The sequence below is a fragment of the Ambystoma mexicanum genome, chromosome 2q (genome assembly GCF_040938575.1).
Source record: "Ambystoma mexicanum isolate Mex_15411 chromosome 2q, UKY_AmexF1_1, whole genome shotgun sequence".
Classification (NCBI taxonomy): domain Eukaryota; kingdom Metazoa; phylum Chordata; class Amphibia; order Caudata; family Ambystomatidae; genus Ambystoma; species Ambystoma mexicanum.
This window is the reverse complement of record NC_090924.1, coordinates 1,317,702,921-1,317,725,961: the sequence shown is the minus strand read 5'-3', so window position 1 is coordinate 1,317,725,961 and position 23,041 is coordinate 1,317,702,921. Positions and strand designations below refer to the sequence as shown.

The 23,041-nt window shown below is 44.7% G+C and overlaps 1 protein-coding gene across 1 annotated transcript in view; it reads left to right on the top strand.

Annotated features, from left to right (window-relative positions):
• NEK10 (NIMA related kinase 10) overlaps nucleotides 1-23,041 on the top strand; it is a 2,768,076-nt gene that overhangs the window by 1,505,985 nt on the left and 1,239,050 nt on the right. The window contains exon 24 of the mRNA XM_069648774.1: nucleotides 4,348-4,477. Coding sequence (XP_069504875.1) covers nucleotides 4,348-4,477 — 130 coding nt within the window. The remainder of the gene's footprint in view (nucleotides 1-4,347; nucleotides 4,478-23,041) is intronic.

The window sequence follows — 23,041 nt, the reverse complement described above, 5'->3', positions numbered from 1 at the left end:
TTCAGTGGGATTGCCCAGGCCATTGACGTTACAGCTCACGCACACTACATCAACCATATTCCCTATTCTTCTCTCACCCCCTTCTGCTGATGGACCACTACTCGAAGCATTCATGCCAATTGACTGCCACACTGAATATGGCCAAGTTATTTTTACCCACAAAACCCACCATTTTCTCCCTTCACACTCCCTCACTAATAACACCTCCAACTAATGTGATGTATTCCATAACCAACATAACTCTCTAGCAACAAAGCACACTAAGGCAGCTTCGCTAGCAGTGGGGGCACCGCCAGGGGCTCGCCAACACACTGTTAACCATGAGGATCCACTAAGCAAGCAACATAATTACAATACTCTGCATCATTGACCCAAACCTAGCATACAGTATTGATATCACCACACACTTTCACCCATTTTTTTGGACCAGTATATTCCCTTCAATGAACTTCACCACCTCCTCTGGGAATGTGAGGAAGTAAGCTTGCCCATTGATTTGGAAGCAAAGCTTTGCAGGGAACAGCATAGAGCACTTGATGTGCCTTTCCCGCAGGAGTTTCTTCAGCCCCAGGCCTTGTTTTCATTCTGCACTTGTATGGAGAAGTCTGGGGACAGGTAGACTCTGTTAGATGCATAGCGCAGCGGGTGGTCTTATCAAGGATAAACATTTGCTTCCAATAAAATCTCTACTGGAGCTGCCAGGGTGGCTGTATGTGAAGCAAAAAAGCATGACACTGTCAATTTTATTGGATAATACATAGCATTCTCCTCATAATATAGGCATTTGTAAACTATATTTTTCAAAAACATTGTTCATTTGCGTCACATACATTATCATGGGGGGGCACCACATGGCTGCCTGATTGAAATCAGTCAGCGCCCATTTGTTTTAGAAAACTAAAATAACCCATACCATTTATGGTGCGCTACTGAAGTGCCAAATGTGCAGCCAGGCTGTTACTGACCAGTACATTTGGTCGGATCAATTAATCCTATAATGCTTTTTGTATTCACTGTAGTACACACAGTTTGTCCAGTCATTATAGCACAACTCCTGAAGTATTCTCACCCTTCTGTGGGTTATATATAGATCATATGCCATAACGAAAATTGAAACGCATATTGATACATTTGAGTGCCATAATTGCTCAGATGATAACTCAGTTTGTTAGGTACTGGTTATAGAGATTCTCCAGCATTGGATCTTTCATGGATTCACATGCTTTGAGTATTCCCCGTCGTCACGTTCCCAGCCTGACGACATGGAATATTCAAAGCATGTGAATCCATGAAAGATACCAACGCTGGAGAAATGGAGTTACAGGGTGTCCAGTCATAATCTCGAAAATAAAATGTCGAATTACAATAATGTCGAAGCAATAATGTCGAAAACAAAAATGTCGAATTTTTATTTTTTTAATTTACATGTTTTTTTGGGGTTCCGGTGGTAAAAAAAGGGGAAAAACATAAAAAAAAAATAAAAAAGGGGGGTTGAGGGGGAACCCCCATTTCGAATAAAAATCAACAAAAAAAAAGAAATTCGGCATTTTTGTTTTCGACTTTATTTTTTCGACATTATGACTTTCGACATATTTGTAGTCGAGATTATGACTATAAACCGAGTTACAGCTAAGAAACTATTGTGTTCATATGCCAAATCACAGTGCTAAATTCCAGCATGACCGACTCCACCTTTCCTGTGTCTTAGGTTGATAAACTAGCATCTATATACACTTTTGTGATAGTAACAGTCAGTGGGGGAGGAGGGCAGAGAGAGTGGGATAGGGAGTAGCAGATTTAGGAAGGAAATTTATAAGGGACGACAAGCGCCGGTCAAAGTGTAGGAGGTTGGGTTGAGGGCACTGAACCAAGATAGTGCCAGTATGATAGACATTAATGATACACCTGGATGATGTGAAGCCCGCCAAGAGGACTTCCCATTTGGTGCCATCATTAATGGGGGAGGATGTGAAAGGGTAGAGAGTAGAGATGAGATGAGGAGTCCATGGATCAGGGGAAAAGACAGAGAAGAGGATATCACTGAAGACCTGTCTGGAAGTAGCAGTGACATTGTCTGCGATAGGTAAGCCAGGGTTGGCAGTCTGGAAATCTTTTTGTGCTTTTTCCTTCCAGACTTCATGAGAGAGGGAGGGTAGGTGATAGTATAGCAGTTAGAGAAGATAGGGGAGATGGCGAGTGCCATATGGCAGCAGGGGATAGATGAGGAAAGAGGAGTGGCTGCACAGCACAAACCTAGCCCAAACTCACCAGGCAGCCTAGTAGTTACAAAGAGGGACATAACTGCAATGCAGAATGGGTGCAAGGATGTTAAAAACACACACCTAAATTCAAAATTTCCCCAAAAAAGGACACAAAAATACAATACAGAAAGGATGCAAGGATGATAAAAACACACAGCTAGATTCGAATTTCCAAATAAGGGACATAAAATGCAAATGAAATGCAAAAAGGGTGCAAGGATGATAAAAGCACACACCTAGATTCAAATTTCCATAGAAAGGGACACAAAATGCAATGCACATAGGGTGCAAGGATAATAAAAACAACTAGATTTTAATTTACAAAAAGGGTCACCAAGCCAATGAAAGGAGAAGTAGATTGGGTGAGGCAGGAATGCAGAGAGATATAGTCACAGATTGATTCAGAGTTGCTAGTGGAGGAGGCAGTAAAGGAAGTACAGCCTTTGCTCACTGGTAGGTCAGCAGAAAGCGTAGAGGTGCAGGGGCCAAAGTTTGTGGGGTGGCAGGTTGTACTTCATGAGGCTGTTTCATTGTTTGAAAAGGAGGATAAAGGCGGGGGCCCTCCGAACCCTCCTTGGTCCACAAAGGCACAAACAGGGCCTTAGATGTGGGCCTTGGATGGAGGATCCGGCTTCTGCCTGCTGGCTCCTAGAATTGGCTGTTAGCAAGGAGCCCTCCCAATCAGAAGGGGCAGCTGGCAGGCAATGGATGGCTCCACTTACACGAGGAAGGGTCGGCCATCTTGGAGGGTGAATACTTAATGCATAATGGTATAGCCAAATGGCTACAAGGTAGGTTGTGCACCATCAAGATTGCAGCTCTGCATATGCGCAATGAAAAGAAAATGATTTGCACTTCGATTTAAGAATTATGAGCGTGTGATGCGCTCGATGCTGAAAATCTGCAAAATTCATTCTTTTTTCCTCAATCCCCACATAAATAAATTAGCCAGGGCTTACCTTCATGGATGATGCAGAAAATGCTGCTCCAGCTGCTTCACTCGAGCTCAAAGGTGGTGATGGGTTGCTCAAGGCTTCTGTCCTGCCTTTCCATGGTATCACTAAATTTCTTACATGGACTCTCCAACTGTCTACAGGGAACTGCTGCTTCCCTACTTGTCTGGGCTAACTGTAGGTCTTTTCTCCAAATTAGATTTCCTGGTGGGCTAGTGGATTTTCCCTTAAGCCCTCTATGGGGTTCTTTCTTAATAAAAAGCCTCTCTGATGTGCTAGTGAACTTTTCCATAAGCGCTGACTCAAGCTGACACTACCAGCTGTAGCTGTGCTCTCTTCTTGTTGCAGCGGCCTGTGTTGCCCTGCCCGCTTCACCCCCAGGTTTTGCATCCACCGCCTCCTTCATGATCTGTGTGATAACGCTTATGGCCCCCAGCTGGATGTTCATGTGCCGGGCTGACTCACTCTCTGCAGGTATTCTTCTGTTGCATGGGACACCGCCATCTGTATGGGTAAGGAGGGGCAGGGGGGCAGGGAGGGGGCCTGCACACACATTCCAGCATCATCTGGGATTTGTGGCCTAATTACCCCATAATTGCCCATTTCTAGGTGCCAGAAAAAAATGAATACCGGCGGCAGCCGTGCCTGTAATACAGGCACGGCTACCGTCAGCCTCATAATGAGACCCTATGAATATGATGAATTAACACACACGCACCATATTTGTTATAGAACACCTCTTTCAGCCAAGCGTCCAACTGTAGACATACAATTGTGTCTATAACTGAACTTTCAAGCAGTTAATATTGTGATGTGAATTAGTTGTGGAGGGCCACTAGCGTGTCCCAGTAGCAATGCCACATCATAGCCGTACTGCCATAATAGAAACCTAATTTTAGAAAATTGGCTTGCTCCCCTTTCTCTGGGCATGAGAAGTGTGAAGAGTGTTTAAGCCACCACTGATATGGTGTTCTGGAGTAGAGATGTACAGTTACAGTTACAGACAAAGTTACAATTCCCTGACAAACGTTTGCCCAAGGGAATATTTACAAAACTATGTGTGCTTCTCTATGTGTGTGCAATGCTAAACAAATGTGGTTTCTTGTTTTTCTAATTCTTTGGTTTTTATGCAGTCCTGAAGTTTTGAAGAGTGAACCTTATGGCGAGAAAGCAGATGTCTGGGCAGCTGGATGTATTCTGTATCAGATGGCGACACTCCAACCTCCTTTTTACAGCACTAACATGCTCTCCCTAGCTACTAAAGTACGCAGGTTTGCACAGTTAATTCTTCTTGGCTATATTGTGTACTTGATTTAAATACTAACACAATAGAAGACTCAGGTTGATCAATTCCGTAAAAGTATTTTAATAAAAAATGTTTAATTTTTTGTTTTTAAAGGTTCGCCCTCGAGTGAGGTACTTGGAATTTCTTAAAAAGCTGCTTCATAGATGAAAAAAGATGATTTTATTAGATTTCTCTATCCACAGGATGTTAATAAAAGGAGGACAATGCTAATAGATGTGTTTCTATTCTCTACTTCTATTCATTTAGTTTGAGAAAGTAGCGTCCAAATGTTTCTTCCAGTTTTACTTCAAAAATTTCCGGATTCCCATATTCTTCTTCTGTTCTGATCTTTTAACATTGTTATTTCAGAATTCAGTTTGAAAAGGTTTTTACGGAATTCCCATCTATTTGTTGAGAGATCACAAATCAGGAAGTCCAGCAGGTTGTAGATAGATTAGTTACAAGTCTGGGACTATTCCTGATGTAGAAAGCCACAAAAAGCCTACCGGTTTCAGTGGCAAAGAGGCCACATTCATCAGGGCTGGGCAGACGTATTGGAAAGTGGATGTGTCTACGTCTAGGAGGCTGGGTAGATGGTACCAGAGGATCCCACCTAGTTTAAGGGGTCCCCATAGGTGTCCATGTGGGTGGGGAAAGTAGGTATTACTACTTCCCAACAGGGGTCATGGGTCGTTTTGTCATGTCCTGGATTCTTTTGCTGTCTTATCTTTAATTGATCAATCTTCTGATTTGGTTTTGAGAAATTGTCTGCACTTAAAGCTCAGTCATAGAATCCTGTTGGTGGATGCTCTTTTTACAGCATTTACATGCCGCCCCTCGAGTTACACAATTCACCACAGCTTTCCTGACAGAAGGAAGCGTAACACGTCCTCTCGTGCGGGTGTTTGGGGTCCTAAATACACCATCATAGATTACTTATACAATTCATGCAAAATTTGTAATGGCAGTGTCTGGTGAGAACTTGGCATCCAAACACTCTGGTTTGAATTTCAGCGTGTTGGATCATGGAACAATTTAGTCTCAGCTTGGACCAGCTGAATAACACAACGATTTGGTTTACGATGTAGTAAATACAACCACTCAACAGTCAAGTATGAGTTGGGATGAGCTGGCGGGTGGATGGAATACTCCACCATCTTCCTACTTGCAAGCAAGCAACCTGCCTAGGACAAATGTATATTGTCCTACCCCAAAACATTTTGAGCCAAAACCAGGCAGATAGCATAGGAAAACTTTCTGTTCTCAAGAAAACAATGCAAATAGTCTCACACTTCCTCCAATTTCATGCCAGAAAATGCCTTCCTTCTGCAGTGATTGGGTCCTGCCTCAACCACTTCAAATCCTTTTACAAAGTCCTTGTTGAGAAGACAATACAAAAGTTTCTATTCTCCTGGTTACTGGCCTACATGAGCCTTTCACATTAACTATGAGAACCTTACAGTGGCTACCTATTGTCTTTAGGGTACCTTTAAAGATTTCCTGAATTGTACAACAATGCTTTAATGGAAAAGTTCCCAATTACCTAACATATAATTTCCAAACCTATCTTCCATGACAACACAAATGCTCATCCACATGCATTTTTATGTTGTGGTTTACCCAACAACCCAATGATGCTCAGAATTAAGGGGAATACTGTCCATCTCATCATCATAGCCCTACATTTATACTAGCTCTCATAACTACATACATCTTCTTGTAAAATTGTATTAAAGAATGATCCATAGGTTGCAAATTCTGTCCTGTTCTTCCATTCTTGATTTAATTTACTTTTGCTGTCAAAATAGTACGTTCATAATCCTTCATTTAGTTAGAAAATAAATGTGTGCTTTATTACTGCATTTAACACCAAAAATAGTTATGTCTATAGCACCAATTCCGCTGCTTCATCAGGGCAATTACATTAAATATTTTGTAAAACTTAAGTGTTTGTGTATGCCACTTTAGTTTTCAATGCACTGTCTTCTATTAGGCCGCTTAGCTTAATGAAGGAGTACATAACCAATCTTTTGACATCGAAAGGGATTACGAATGTAAGCACAGAACATAATCTGCACCTTAATGAACTTTCTTGAGCAGTATTGTTTAGTTCCCTAAGCCAATGGTTGTCTGTCTTTCCTCTAATAATTGTCTTCTCTAAATCACTTCAAATAAATGCAAAAAAGCAGAGTTGGCCATGAATATCAGTATACTGCTTTACAAGTGAGAGAATACTTGAGAATCTAGTTCAACAACCAAAGATATGATAGACTCCCATTACAGAAATGGTGACAAAACTCTATAATGACCAGAAGAAGTACGAGGAGGAGTAAATACTTCTATGTACTATGCTCAAATGTCTACTTCAATTTGGTTTGCAGGGGTTTCATTCTTAAAGGTATTGCGGGTTAAATCAAATAACATACCACCTTTTCATCTATTTTGGTAGTAAGGGCAAGAGAGTAGGCTATACAGATAAAAAGATGTCAAAAGCAAAAGCACAAAATAACTACTTTACATGTCATTGGTAAGGTAAGAAACAGGAATATAAACAGTAGCTAGGGCCCAAGGGAAAGTCCAAGCGGTCAGTTTACCTCTGATGCATGGGAAAGGACACCTACTCCACCATTTCACTACCCTTGTCTCTTTAGAAAGCTACACACTAACATGCCTGCATCAAGCATGTTTTTTGTGCTTATCTACATACCAGAAGCAAAAGATTCTGTACGGGCTGTCTTGATGCTGTGAACAGCATGGAAAGGCTTCTTTGACGTGGTTGGCTTCGAAGGGATGTTTCAACTGACTCTCTGACCAGGCTTGAAAAGCATGGCTGAGCTCTGGGCACCGGAAGCGGTCAGGTCGATTAAGGGTTGTGCATCTCGATCAGTGGGCTGTCTCCATTCTGGCTACCTTAGTGTCATGGTCAAGAGGTCCGCTGTGTTGGCAATCTACAGAATTCTAGCAATAGTGTTCCTTCTGTTCCTCAGAGATGTTAAGGGAAGGTTCTCACAACCTATTTCATCATCCGTCTTCCAACCTTTGGAAGTGTACTTTGAACAAACAATGATTCCAACAGGTATAATCAACTGAGGGGGGCACTCTATAGAAACGTTCTAGCAGGAAATTGATGGCTTCCAAGCCCCCTACTAGAATATAATTGGGATAATACCCTAGAGACGTTTCCAGTCTCCTTTGAAGCAGTTCCAAGAGGTCTCTGCTCCCAGTGAAATGGCTGTGGGGCATTGAAAGAATTAAAGGAAAATCAGAAATGGTGGAACAAATATATCCCGTGTTAGGACATTCTTTCTGCCCAAGCCCAGCTGCACAAATGTCCTCTGCCTACAAATACCCTCCCTTACCCTGAACAGCCCCTCCTTAGAGTTTGTTATGGATTCAGCCAATCTCTATGAACCAGCCTCCTCAAATGTATGTGAAATGTAAAGTCTCACTAGATTCTTATAGAGGTTTTCCTGGTGCTGACTGAACCATATGCTATCAGTTCCGGTGGAGGAAAGATTTGTTAGCAGATACTGCTTTATTTAGAGAACCAATGAAAGTGTGGCCTGTTTGGTAACTTAAAAATCATAATTGACTATAACTCTATTTCTCTTTACACCACAATATTCCCATTTTGACAGAATACTGAATAATATTTATAACTAGCTTGTCCTGGCATATCATACACCTATCTAGTCCCCTCTCGGGATCTCACTCTCTTTCTGTCTCTAACCTCAATCCTCTGTTCATTGCTATGGAAATCTTTCAAGAGATGAGGAATCTCTTTTCAGGAAGATATTCATTAGGAGAAGGTACTTAACTTCATTAATACCTGGCGAGGGTCAATGAGCTTGTAAAACCAAGCTCATTGGCCCACACACGGGCCTTAACGGCCCGAGAATGTTCAGAGCCTCCGCAGCGTCTGGAGTGCTTTCTATGACTAGCCACCATGGAAAGGGAGAAGGGACTAAATCTAATCCCTTCGTCCTTTTCATGGCAGCCATTTTTTTGCTTAGTTTTTTTTGCCCTTGGTTTTAATGGCTGCCATGGAAAGGGAGAAGGGACTACATGCAGTTTAATATCTTTTTTTCTCAAAATGAGAAACAGTTGCAGCGTCATTTCTTGTCAACAAGTACGTTGTACCGGGGTACTAATGGCAATATGACCCTCTGAGGGGGACCATTACTGGTCAGGGAATGCCCCTGGGGCTCCGTTAAAGCACTTGCTTCACTCGGCTTCTAACTATGGCCCTAGGGGTATTACCCGATCGGTAATGGGCCCCTTAAGAGGGTCATATTGCCTAAATCATTTTCTTTCGAAGGGATTGTGTCCTCCAACGTATTCCTTATCTTAGATATCTCCTTCCAGCTCTGCTGGCCTCGGGATATCTCCTTCCAGCTCTGCTGGCCTCGGAAATTTTTTCTCTAGAGGGCGATGCGCGTCGACGTCCTCCGAGTCCGATGTCCTCCGAGTCGATGTCCCTCGACAGCCACCGTATCGACGTCGACGTCATCCTGCCTATAAAGGCCCCGCGCAGCGTCCGTTGCTCAGTTCCGTTTTTCCGCGCTTACTCAGTGCCTCGGAATACCGTTGCTCAGTTTTGTCAGGTTAATCCTATTTACCTAGAGTTATTCGATCCGTACTCGATGGCTTCTTCGTCGGAACCGACAACTCCTCGGTCCGGCTTCAAAAAATGCCGAGATTGTGGGAAAAAGATGTCGCTGAGTGACCCTCACAGAGTTTGTCTGTGGTGTTTGGGAGCTGAACACCATTGTTCGGAGTGCGAGGACTGTATGTCCATGACAGCTAAGGCCCTGAAGGAGCGTAAGGGGAAGCTGGGGAAAGGTAAGCTTCTTCTTCCTCGACGAAGTCGAGACATTCGTCTCCTCGTCACCATTCGCGCTCCAGGTCTCGGAGTGGGTCCCATCACTCCTCGAGATCGAAGCACTCGAAGAGGAGACGTCGAAGATCCCCTTCTCCGTCCTCCTCTTCCTCTGTTTCTCCAAAGAGAATCCCTTGCCCCACGAAACATAGTTGCCGGGCTGAATGGGAGGAATTCCGCAAAAGTTTGCCACCCTCTGCCTTGGAGATGGGGTTTACACCCTTTATGAGTTCAGAACAATTGAGAACTATGTCCTCAATTATGGAAGAGGGTGAATTGTCTGAACAGGAAGACACATTTGAGTTGCAGGGACCTGCAACCCCAGTTAGAGAGGAGTTATCCTCTGAAGAACGCAGGTTAAAGGATCTTCATGATTCCTTATATGAGGCAAGTCGGTTAGACACTTCCCCTGAGGTGGAGTTTGCTAGGCCAGACCCGGGGGAGCATGCTAAAATCCCCTATAGAGCCTTAATGGCCAGGATCACAGAGTTTATGGGGTGGTCTGCACCTTCATAGTCTTTCCAACAAGATGACCTCATGGATATTCTTGACAAAGGCCCACAGGAGGATCCTGTAGTGCCCTTTCATAAAGCTCTTCAGAGGAAGATTATGACGAACTGGGAAACCCCAGATGTCGTCCCGGCAGTAAATAAAAAACTGTCTACAAAATACAGGGTATCTTCTGCAGACCCGGAGTTTTTGTCAAAACACCCATCCCCAGAAAGTCTGGTGGTACAGGCAGCATCTTCTACTGATGTCAAGACTGCTTACCCTACCGTCCCACAGGACAGGGACGATAAAAAATATGATGCTATGGCAAAGAAAGTTTTTTCGGCATGTAGCATGGCGTTAAAATCTGTTAATGTTACTTGCACCCTTGCTAGATTCAGCCATACACTTTGGGAGTGTGCTTCTACAGCAACTGACTGCATCCCAGAGGGAGAAGAAAGGGAGGCGTTCCTGAATATCATACAGGACGGTAAAGACGCTATGTGCGAATCCCTCCAGACGCGCATTGATTCGGCTGACAGTATCAGCAGAGCAATGGCGGCAAGTACAACAACCAGGAGATTCGCTTGGTTGAGAAAGTCTGGCTTTGCCCCAGAGGTGCAAGCCAGGCTCTTGAACATGCCATTCGATGGCTCTTCTTTGTTCGGGAAAAAGGCGGATGACAGTTTAGAGAAACTGAAAACTTCAAAAGCAGCAGCAAAATCCCTAGGCGCTGCAATCCGTCAGACACCTTTTCGTCCCACAGGAACCTCTGCGAGGGGCAAGTCCTTTCGCTTCTACTCCGCATTCGGAAGAGGTAGAGGACGTCCGGCTCAAAGGGGACAAAGAAGAACTACCCGAGGTGGACGGGGTAGATATTCAAAAGCCGCAGCAACAGCAGGTGCCTCTTTACCATCGGCATCTGCATCAGCCACCCCAAAACCACTCTGAGGACTTCCCTCACAGAACACCTGTAGGAGGCAGGTTGACTCAACATCTGGCGGAATGGCAGGCTAGCACGTCAGATGCTTGGGCATTGGAAACAGTTGCCCAAGGTTACTGCCTGCTTTTCCTACGCATACCTCAGAGTCATCCACCGAGGATCAGCTCTCAGAAAGCTCCAGATCCGCTCCTCTTGCAGGAAATTTTGGACCTGCTAGAGAAAGGTGCCATAGAACCGGTACCTGTAGCGGAGAGGAACAAGGGCTGGTACTCCCATTACTTTCTCCTTCCAAAGAAAGACGGAGGACTGAGACCCATCTTGGACTTGCGAGAATTGAACAAATTTCTCAGGAAAAACAAATTCAAGATGGTCACTCTTTCTCAGATCCTTCAGGCCCTTCAGTTCCAGGACTGGTTGGTATCTCTGGACCTTCAGGACGCTTATTTCCATGTGCCTATCCATCTCAAACACAGGAAATACCTGAGGTTCGCAATTGGTAACTCTCATTATCAATTTCGAGTGCTGCCATTTGGGCTGACCTCCGCCCCGAGGGTCTTCACCAAGTTAATGTCGGTAGTGGCGGCAAGTCTAAGGAGGGAAGGGATTCACGTCTACCCCTACCTGGACGATTGGTTGATCAGGGCTGTATCTCCGGAACAAGCTCAGATCCAGCTAAATCACGTTTGCCACTCCCTTCACAGACTGGGCTTCTCCCTCAATTTAAAGAAGTCACAAATGATACCATCGCAGAGATTCCAGTTCATAGGAGCGATCCTGGACACTTCCCTGGGAAAAGCCTCGCCACCAGAGGTGAGGGCTCAAGATATTCTACAGATGGTTACCAAGTTCCAAGATGCCCAACGTCTCCCAGCCTTCGACTTCTTGAGGTTGCTAGGCCTCATGGCATCCTGAATTTTCCTAGTGCCAGAGGCTCGCCTGAGAATGAGATCCCTCCATTGGACACTGAGGACTCAGTGGTCACAATTCTCAGGGAGAATGACAGATCATCTTCAGGTTCCCGACAGGGTGGCTTGAGACCTTCTGTGGTGGGCCTGTCAGGAGAACATTCTGAAAGGAGAACAGTTTTGGCAACCCTGGCCGGAGATAACAGTAGTCACGAATGCCTCACTCATGAGGTGGGGAGCCCACGCCAACGACTTGACTATCAGCGGTCGTTGGTCTCCATCGGAGTCCAGACTACATATCAACCTGTTAGAGTGAGAGCCGCCAGACTTGCGCTGCAGGCGTTTCTGCCAGCTGTACAAGGGAAAAATGTCCTGATAATGACGGACAACACGGTGGCCATGCATTACCTCAACAAAAGAGGAGGCGTAGGATCACTACCCCTGTGCAGAGAGGCGATGCAGCTCTGGTTTTGGGCAATCCAAGAAGGAATCTCTCTATCGGCAGTTCACCTAGCCGGAGAGAAGAACTTGAGAGCGGACGCTCTGAGCAGGCAGAGTACAGTCTCCCACGAGTGGGAACTAGCTCAGGAAGTCCTTCAAGAGATCTTCGCCCTTTGGGGAACCCCTCAGGTGGATCTGTTCGCCACCAGCGTCAACAGGAAATGCGATCTGTTCTGCTCAAGGGAATTTCCCCCGAGAGGAGCTCTGGGAGACGCGTTCATAGTGGACTGGGAGTTTCCGCTTCTGTACGCGTTCCCACCGGGCCCTGTCATTCCTCAAATGATCAGGAGGTTGAGAAGATTCCGGAGAACCATGATCCTAATTGCCCCGGATTGGGCCAGGAGAACGTGGTACCCGGACCTTCTAGACTTGTCCATCTGCCCTCCAATTCGACTTCCACTCAGAGAGAACCTACTCTCACAGAATGGAGGTCAGGTTCTCCATCCAGACATCAAAACCCTCAACCTTCACGCTTGGCTTCTGAAAGGCTGAGGTACAAGGATTGGGACCTCCCTGATGATGTTATGGAGGTGTTGCTTTCAGCAAGGAGGCCAGCAACAAAGTCTTTATACCGCTGCCGTTGGAACAGATGTTGCAGCTGGTGTAGAGAACAGAATATCGACCCCTTTTCATGTGGTACACCAATGGTTTTGTCCTTCCTACTCTATTTGGCGAATTCAGGCCTTCAAGTTGGCACCATTAAGGGCTATCTCGCAACGCTATCCATCTTTAAGCGCACTGCGGAAGAACCATCCTATTTCAAGTTACCCTTGGTAATACAGTTTCTAAAGGGGTTAACCAATGTTTATCCCCCAAGACCATTCCAAGTTCCCCTATCGGATTTAAACTTAGTCCTAACTTTCCTGATGGGCACACCTTTCGAACCACTCCGTTCTTGTTCGTTAAGATTCCTTACCCTTAAAACTGTTTTATTAATAGCACTTACATCTGCTAGAAGGGTGAGCGAATTACAAGCTCTTTCTTGTAAACCCCCTCATACAATCTTTCACAAAGACAAAGTTGTCCTGCAAGTGAAGCCTAATTTCCTCCCAAAGGTGGTTTCTGAATTCCATATCACTCAGAAGATTACCCTACCATATTTCTATCCTCCTCCTCATCCGGGGAAAGAGGAAGAGAGGTTACACAGGCTGGACCCTAGAAGGGCTTTAAATTTTTACATCAGTAGACTAGCCAGGATAAGACAAGCAGACCAGCTGTTTGTAGGTTACACAGGTCACAAGCTGGGGTTACCAATAACTAAGCAGACCATTTCCAGATGGATCATTCTAGCCATTTTGGAATGTTATAAACTGGCAGGGAAAGAGCCCCCTCAAAACCTTAGGGCTCATTCGACCAGAGGTATTGCAGCTTCATCGGCCCTCAAAAGAGGTGTGCCGGTTAAAGACATCTGTGCGGCCGCTACATGGTCGTCTGTCCATACCTTTACACGATTTTACAACTTGGATTCCTCCTCCAGTCAAGAGACTACGTTTGGAAGGGCTGTACTGCACTCTATTCATCAATAGAAGACAGCGTGAAGTCAGTACTCCCTCCTCCAATAAAAGAATACTGCTATGGGAGCCTATCTAAGATAAGGAATACTTCGGAGGACACAATACCTTCGAAGAACAAGTTACTTCTTACCTTGTAACGTTCTTTCGACGGGATGTTCCTCCGACGTATTCCTTATCGACCCTCCCATCCATCTCCACAGTTCTACTTCCCTTGTTGTTGCAGCTTACGCTCCTTCAGGGTGATTAGTCTAGTCCAGACAGAAATACTGTGGGCTACAAAACGGAACTGAGCAACGGACGCTGCCTTTATAGGCCTCTAGAGAACATTTTTCCGAGGCCAGCTGGAAGGAGATATCCCGAGGCCAGCAGAGCTGGAAGGAGATATCTAAGATAAGGAATACGTCGGAGGAACACCCCTTTGAAAGAACGTTACAAGGTAAGAAGTAACTTGTTCTTCTGTTGGTTATGATATTCCTCCCACAGATTCTTCATCAACGCTCACCACTCCCTCTCACTGAGATTGCTTGAAGTTATTTTTCTTACGTGGCAGTTCTGCAAATATTTATGTACCAGGCATATAACATCCAGTGCATAGGCGCCACCAGTAATGGAAACGAATTGGTGTGGAGCCACACAGTGCTCTCTCATGGCTGTGAAACATTTCTGTATCGGTTTGCACTTTCAAGTTATGAAAGCTCATAGCTGGGGGTAAACACGCCAGAAAAAATGCCAGCAGTATTACTGCGCTGTAATTGCACCGAAAATTCCCCATTGGTTCTAATTGACCCAATGGGGAATGGGGACTAACAGTTTGCTCAACCTGTGATCCGGCAGTAATACCGCCGGACCGGTGGGTGCTAACGCTAATAAACCCTGTTGCGTTGGATTATTTTATGTATATCCAATTGTTATCAGTCACCATGGAAGGGCGCTTCCTCCTGGCATCAGGGCACATTCTACCAAGGGGGTCTCAGCCTCTACTGCCCTGAGGAGGGGAGTTATATTGTGCGGCCACTCGGCCATCCCTCCATACATTTGCCAAACATTGCTCTTTAGATGTTGCATGTGGAGCAGATGCAAGGTCTGGTAGAGCAGTTCTACACAATCTGCTTGTTTAATGCTTTCTGTCCTCCTCTGTTATTCTAACTGCTTGTGGAGTCTATCAAGATAAGGAATCTGCAGGAGAAAAGCAATCCATTGAAGGAGAAATTACTTACTTTAATGATCTTTCCATGGATTTTTCTCCTGCAGATTACTCATCGCCTCTCCCATACATCCCCGCTCAGAAAGTCCCTAGTGCTTAATGCTTCTGTCCAAGCGAGGAGACAACTGATAATGGTTCTAAGGTGACCACTTCTATCTTACTGTCTTTAAAATAAAAAAACATTCTATTTTTCTAACTCTACTAATTCTGTGGGGTCTCCCCGTTGGCAGCTTAGCCTTCCTCCCATCATTTTCCTCTGCAGTGTTCAGGCAGGGGGGGAGAAAAGAAGGAACTGAAGCATTGGGCGTAGTGATGTGGTATTTATAAGATGCCTGACGTCACGTTCGGCGCCAACGATCGAGTACCCAGCAAGACTAGGCAACGATCGATGGCTGAGTCAAGGTCCACTACACTCCCTGTCGAAAAGTTTCCTACCAGCAGAGCTGGGCAGGGATATCTATCAAGATGAGGAATCTGCCGGAGAAGAATCCATGGAAAGATCATTACGGTAAGTAATTTCTTCTGCTTTTACATCATTGGCTCAAGATAATGGTGGAATCCCCTTGAACTCAGCAACGGATGAAAAGCAAAACATCAGTTTGAAATACGGTGATGAAAATAAAGGGATGAGGAGCCTTGAATGGAGAAGAAGAATCCTACGCAGAGGCGAGGATCTGACATATAGGTGTCCTGGAGGGGGTAGAGCAGCACTACACAGCAGAACCAGCAGTAGAGTGGAGAGATGCAGAGAGAAGGCAGATAAGCCGGAAGGCCGGTGCAAAGAAAGGCAATACAGCTAAGAAAGAGATGGGGACGGAAGGACTGTCTTACCTGGTGGCGTGGCCATGCTGGGTCCGGGACTCGCAAAACTGCGCCAAGGCCAGGATAAAACGGAGGCATGAATCCTCCACTTGGAGTGCAAGGACCGCAGAGACTGTTGAGTCAGGCAAAAGCAGAGAAGCAGACGCTTATGTCCCGGTGGTGCCGTGGAGAGGGGTGAATGGCAACATCGCCGCTGAGCCGCCATCCTGCTGGAGCTCATCCGAAGGAAGAGAAGGTACCAGGGTTGCCCAGGGTGGAGGGAGGTGAGGGGAACCATGCAAAGAGAAAGAAACTGACAAGAAGGGTTAGGGGAGCCCTTGATACATGAGAATTGAATATTTTCTTGAAGCACAGATACAACCACAGAGGTTAAGCAAACTAGAATGCCAGAGCGGCTTGGAGAGCCCTTGAGCAACCAGTAACATTTGTGAATCCAAAACAGACAAGGAGGGTTATGGGAGCCGTAGAAATATTGTAGAGATTGAGACGTAATCTTAAAAATGGATTCCGATGGTAATTAGAAGGAAATTTGGCCAGATGCTTTGGCAGTTCATCCATTTTCTGCAAGCTTAAGCCTAAGTCTAAAGCCGAAGCTAATGCAGTGAGTTGTTCAGCATTTGTGATCCACTTCCATTGTTTGAACTTTTCTTTTGCCAGTTATAGTAACTTAATGACCAAGGACATTTTTATGTTAGCCTCATTCAGAATGGCTAGTAATTTCTCCTCCCAACTATTTATCAGTGAGGCAGTTGTGCCATGATTTTTGTTTGCTAGAATGAGATAGGCTTTTGAAGCTGGAGATATTCGCATTTTCCTTAGAAGTGCTAAAGATTTCCATATTACGGTAGTGTGTAAAGATACGAGACCCAGTTCATGCCTCAGAGCCACCATTGAGACGCATTGTGGAAGATGGAGAGCCTTGCGCCAAAAACAACCTTCTAATTGAGCCCAAAAACCTGCACTGATATTCCACCATGATTCACTGCCAAAGCATACCGCCGGGATCACTTTTTGGAGGTAAAGGGTCATTAATGGTTGGAGGGAAAATTTTCCATAGTTTGTATGCAGTTTTCGTCCTTGCAAAGCAAACATTTGCATACAACATTGGACATCATTGGTCCAACTCCATTCTCTGATCGAGGTATTAAAGGAAACCCCCAAATATCGAGTCGCGTCAGTTTTGGTCAATGACTCATTATCTAGTTTCCAATTGAAAATCGTTTTTTTCGATTTGGTTTTAAGTCCTAAAGCCATCACTTGCGATTTTTTCACATTTATGGTTAGGTGGTTTGCCATTAGATAGATCTATAAGGCTGACAATAATCTTTGTAAACCTATTTCCGTGCTGTCAAGCAGCACAATATCATCTGCATAGATTACATGGCTTACATGAGTTACATTTATTTTTGGAGGAAAACACCGTGTTTGTGCGAGTGCCTCAGGTAAGTCGGCTATAAAGAGTTTAAACAGCAGGGCTGCAAAAGGGCAACCTTGTTTTACACCTCTTGTAGTTTTTATATTCTCTGATAGTTCACCTGCTGTGTTTAGGCGCACACGAATGCTAGCATTAGCGTGGAGTGCCATCAGCTGGGAAAGTAACTCATTTGGGCAGCCCCAGTTCTTCAATTTCTGCCACAGGAGCTTCCAATTGATACTATCAAAAGCTTGTTTTAGGTCGATGAATGCCAAAAACAATCTTTTTTGTGTTTTATTGCATCTAATTTAACCAGATTTAATAATAACAAAATGAGTTCCACGCCAACTCCTTGTGTAAATCCGGTTTGTCTCACATCAAGGATCATCTTGTTTTCTGCCCATCGCAAAATTTTTCTTTGCAGAAAAGTGGCAAATATCTTGCCCATAGTATCTAGCAACGCAATGGGCCGATAATTTTCTGGGTCATCACGGTTACCTCTTTGAACACCAGAACGACAATCGCATTATTCCATGAGTCAGGGATCTTTGATGTTTGGGCAATTTGAACGAATAGGACTTTGATAAATTGCGCCCAGTTTTCCTCATTTGCTTTTAGCATAATATTGGAGATCCCGTCAGGGCCTGCAGCACGAGAAGACTTTAATTTTTTAATAGCTTTTTCGATTTCAGCAGAGGATTCAATGACGTCCCATTTACACTCTTCCGGTATAGAATTTGGAAGAGGGTTGTTGTTGAATACCGCATTGTAGTGTTTCACCCAAGTAGCTGCGTTCACTCCGTTCGCTAAGGTGTTCGTTTGATTTAAGTGGCCATTATTTATTTTTTTCCATACATTTGAGCTATCTTTTTGGATCAGTAAGAGGAGCATTAATTGAGCTTGTTCTTGGTCACGTATGATGTTAAAAGACTTAAGCCAGTTCGATAGCGTTGGCGCCTCTTTGTTATTAGCAGCATTAGATTGTTTCCGCCAGTTTTTCTTAGTATGTTCAGATCTTTCGATAATGATTTTTTTGCTTCATGTACCTCCGGGCTAAATGGATGGATATAGTCTCTTATTTGTGCTGGTGTACTGTTTTATAGAGCCACATATTCTATATGTACCCTGAGGGAGCATGAATGAATAAATTCCATTGTCAGTTTATCGATCTGCTTACTGTTTATCCGGAGACGATTGTGAGTGTTGTTAATATCTAGTTGCACGGTGGAACTTGCATTGCTTATATTGTGCGGGGTCAGCCATGATAAAATAAGGGCATCGTGGTCACTTGCTGTAGATTTTTTTACATGTAGATCTGAAATAAGAACATGTAAACTTTCAGAGACCCAGATATAATCTAATGTTTTCTTTATATCTCCTTGGTGCCACGTTGCGGCTGCAGGAATATCGCCTCTGATACATCCATTTAGCATTGAGCAATTGCGTGTTGTTAATTCATACACCCACTTAGTGCCACGATCAGAAACTTCCGTAGGAATTTGATATGTTACATTTGGACGACATTCTTTAGTGTTGTCGAACCAGTTGAAATTTAAGTCACCGCAGATCAAAATAAATGGCTCATCGAATAAGGCATAGCAATCATCTATTTGCACCGTTACAGACGCCAGATATTCAGCATCTGAAATCATCGCAGGGTTCCAATAAGTGTTTATTAGGAGAAGGTGTTGTTTGTGTAGATTTCCCCGCAGATCATAAACTGATGATTGCAGAGTAATGGCCTGTACGAATAGGTTAGGATTTTGAATTTTAATCACTTCCCAGCCTGAGGAGTTTTTTATCATTGAAAGTAGGCCAGAGAAGGGACGTCCGGTTTGGTTTTTACCGGCAGCATTTAAGTAAGTTGTGTAGCCGTCGCATGAAGGGGTCTTCCGGAGCCAAGTCTCCTGGAGACAGATAAACATGCTTTGTCTGTCCTGTGATTTTCCTTCACGGAACAAATGTACAAAGCCTCGTATATTCCATGAAGTCAGTAGTTGGGACATGCATCTCAACTCTGCATCATCCTATGCATTTCTCCTTTGGCTATTTGTTTCATTTGAGAGCGTTGACTGTTGTGTGAGTTGTTTCCTCAACATTTCTCTTTTGGCATTGTTGGATGTTGAATTAAAACAATCTCCATTTATCGGGTTGCAAGAAGGATGGTCTTCTTCTGAGACTGTTAAATTGAAACTGAAGAACAACAGGTCGTCTTTTGCATCTAATAGTGTTCCTGCTACGGTCTTAGACAGCATATGCAGAATTACCCAATCGGATCTTGACAGAGTTTTGTATTCCACTATTCCAATGTCATCTGATCGGATGTTTCAAAGTGCAGGTACATTATGCAGCAGTCTCATGATATTAGCTCTGTTCAAGTTTACTTCATTTTTATCCTCCAAGTTTTGATTCTTATGATTTTTCATTTGTGCGTTCGTGAATTTGGGGTTGAGTGTCAGGACAGAGTTTTTAGGTGCTCCATGGCATCTACTTCGTGAATCTGACCTGTCTTTATTAGAAACTAGTTGTTCATTTTCACGTCGCAATGTCCGTGATCTAGTTGGTCCTAATGGGTAACGTGCGTTCAGCACAGACTTGTTAGTAGGGGATTGTTTTGTACAATCAACAGCTTTCGTTGTCAAGTTAGCCATTTCATGCGATTCGGCATCAGATTCTTCATCAACCTCAACTGAATATGTGGATAGGTCGCACAAGTTGATAGAGTTGTTTGTAAACAGGTCGACAGATGGACTAATATCATCTTGCCCGTGTTTTGTAGCCTTCCTCAAGTTATCTGCATCGTTGTCTACTTGTTTTTTATTGGTGAATTGCTGTTCCGGCTGATTGGACACTGATAGTGTTTTTTTTACTTCGATGCGCGGAGGCGTGGACACATTTCTTATGAATTTTTTAGCATCATTTGTTCGCTGGGGTTTTGATGCCGGTCCCTTCTTCGTTGTTATCACAATTTTTACTTGTTTTGCCTTTAACATTGCTATAGAATCTTTAGTTTTTATTGATTTTGCTGTGCCAGAAAATATGTCAAACAATATTTTTTTTCTCAGTTGTTGTTTCTCTAATTGGAGGAGCAGTCTGTGACCTTGACTTCTCGTCCTTAGACGATGTGCCAGATTGTTCGAGGGATACCTCAATATTTACCGTTGAATTAGTTTGAACGTCAGTGTGTGGAGAGGAACTCACTCTTGTTCTTACTTCAGTTGACATCGTTACCTCAGAAGTTAGAGCAGTCGCATGTTCCTTGTTTTTATTGATCACACTATTGAGTTGCGTACCAATGATCTCATCTTCAGCTACTTTTAACTCAGTTGCATTGAATGGTAACAAAAGATGGTGAAGTCGAGGACTGTGTGGTGTTGTCGTGGCCAAGTCAGAGTTATGTTGGTTGCAAGTGCAGGGCACTGTCGTCGTGAGTCCTCGCGGCTGTACAGCAACATTGTGCCTGATCCACTTTGTACATTCTACGAGTGCTTCGGCAAGGTCTACTTTTTCATGGGCCTCTCGTTTTGTTATTTCATTTATATGGGAGTACCATTGGTATGTGGCAGCAGCTTCCGAATTTAGGCGACTGCTTAAGTGTTCGTTGCATTTTTCTATTGTGGTCAGTTTGTGATTCATCAGTGACAACATCGAGTTTTGATCTTGCACTGTGTCATTTAATGTCTCATATAGTTTCATAAACGGCATTAGAGCAATTGATGTTGCTGCTAAGACATTATTATGAATCTGAATCCCTGCTGCAATGGAGATGTTCCCTTTCATGGTGTTGGGATTGTCCACTGAAAAGCTTGCACTTGCCTGAGAAGATCTTCTTTCAGCTGGTTATGTTCGACATTACCTGTTTCGGTTTCATCAGGATTGTACTTTTCCGTGCTCGATTTGCAGGGACTAATTTGCTGAGAATCTTCAAGGAAATCAAGGTTGAACACACTTACTGTAGTAGCTGGATCATGCGAAATAGCAGCTTTCTCCAGCATGGGGTCTGGCATGGATTCACATGCTCATGAATATTCCCCGTCGTCAGGCTGGGAATCCTCGGTAAAGAAAAAACCAGTATCAGTTTCGTTTCTGATCTGTCTTTCGTAGTAATAACCAATCACTGGTCTCTGCGTCATACTGACCACAGCCAATGACTGCCCTCTACCTAAGCACCGCCTCTGGCAGCCATCTTCAGATTTTTACCGCACGTTCATGTGTTGGGATCCTCGTGCTATTGCTCTCGAGCGTTAGTGCTTTTTTTTCACGTTTTTTCTCAAAAACTTCGTTTTTTTCGGTCAAAAGAGCCTCAAGCTCCACCGACTCTCCATCCGATCAACGGGGACCCGTGTCGGATTCGTCTGCGCCCCTCAAGGGTGAAGATTTCGTCGAGCTACGCTTTTGGAGGATTCCAGAAGCTTCTCAGGCCCGGACATGGCCCAGGAGAAGGGAAGCTCGACGCCCGGAAAGCTGTTCAGGGTCTGCCCTGGATGCCAGCTGCAGAACGTCTTTAAGGAGGACGAACACTCCTTTTGTCTCTACTGCTTACATGAGGACAAGACGCACGTGGAGAAGGACTGTGCTTTTTGCGGCAATATGTCGGAGCGGACCATGAAGGACCGCCATCAACGTCTCGCCAACTGGCTGGAAGGGAAGAGCCCGTCAGGCGAGAAGAAGAGGAAGAAATCCGAGCGGTCTTCTAAGACCTTTGAGGACGCCCCGGCGACGGGGGTCCAACACAAGGCCAAGCACCGCGAGTCCGCTGGCACCGGGAGCGCCGAACGGTCGGGCTCTACGGGCGCCAGGCAGGGCGCACCCTCCCCGGCACCTTCAACCACGAGCCAACGCTCTGGGTCGGGTAAGAGGAAGGGCGAGCACCCGGCGAAGCTCCTGGAGAGGCCCCGGTCGAGCTCGAAGGCCCCATCGGAGGGGGAGTGAGGCAGTGTCCCCCCCCTCAAGGATAAGGCGGTGAGCGCACCTAAGGTGGTGAAGGCCTTAATCCATCCGGCCAAGCCCTCTATCGAAACTGTCGCGGCGGCCCTGGCTCAGCCTGTGGAGGCTGCTCGCTTTTCGAGCAGATAATCCTCCCTTGTCATGTTTGTTGATAAAGCTGTCATTTAGACGTTCGCGCATAAGGTTAAAGTCAGCTTTTAGGCGGGCGTCAGTCGTGCTTCACGTGCGACGTCATCGTTTATTGGAGTGCATACGTTGGATGTCATAGGAGGCATCTGGGTGGACGCTGGATTCTCCTTTTTATCTAATGTTGGAGGCGTCATTTGATCTTGCACACTGGCTCCTAAGTTTCCGACATTATTGTATGAGGAGGGCAGTGATTTTGATTCTGCAGCGCACAACTGTAATTTAGCATCATGTGTGTCTAGCGTCTTAACAATTAGTTTTGGAGCTTTCGATCTTTCCTGTGTTTTGGTGTCACCTTGTTGCACAGAATGATTGGAACTTGTTTGTAATGCAAGTGAGTTCAATGTTCCAATGGATGGCGACCGCATTGCCAGCAGGTCAGCATCCGTGATGTCAAACGAAAATGTTTCCGAGGCATCTAGATATAGAGTAGGTGGAGGCAACTGCACGCTATTACTCGCAAAATCATCTGAAGTTAGATGGGAGTGATTTGCTTCTGGACACGTTAAGTGTTCGGAGTCTCCTGTTGGTAGAAGTTCAGAGATTTGGCTTTGTTCAGTAGTTGGCATCAAAGGTGATTGGGAGGAGGTGTTTATATTAAGTTGGTGGGTAGATACGGCGGCCTCCGTCGTAACTGCAATATCTAAGGAGTCTGTAATAAACTTGCCAGACACAGGCTCGTCAAGCGAGGTTGTAGTAGCGGTTTTGGTTCAAGTCAGCTTAACAGACCTGACCGGA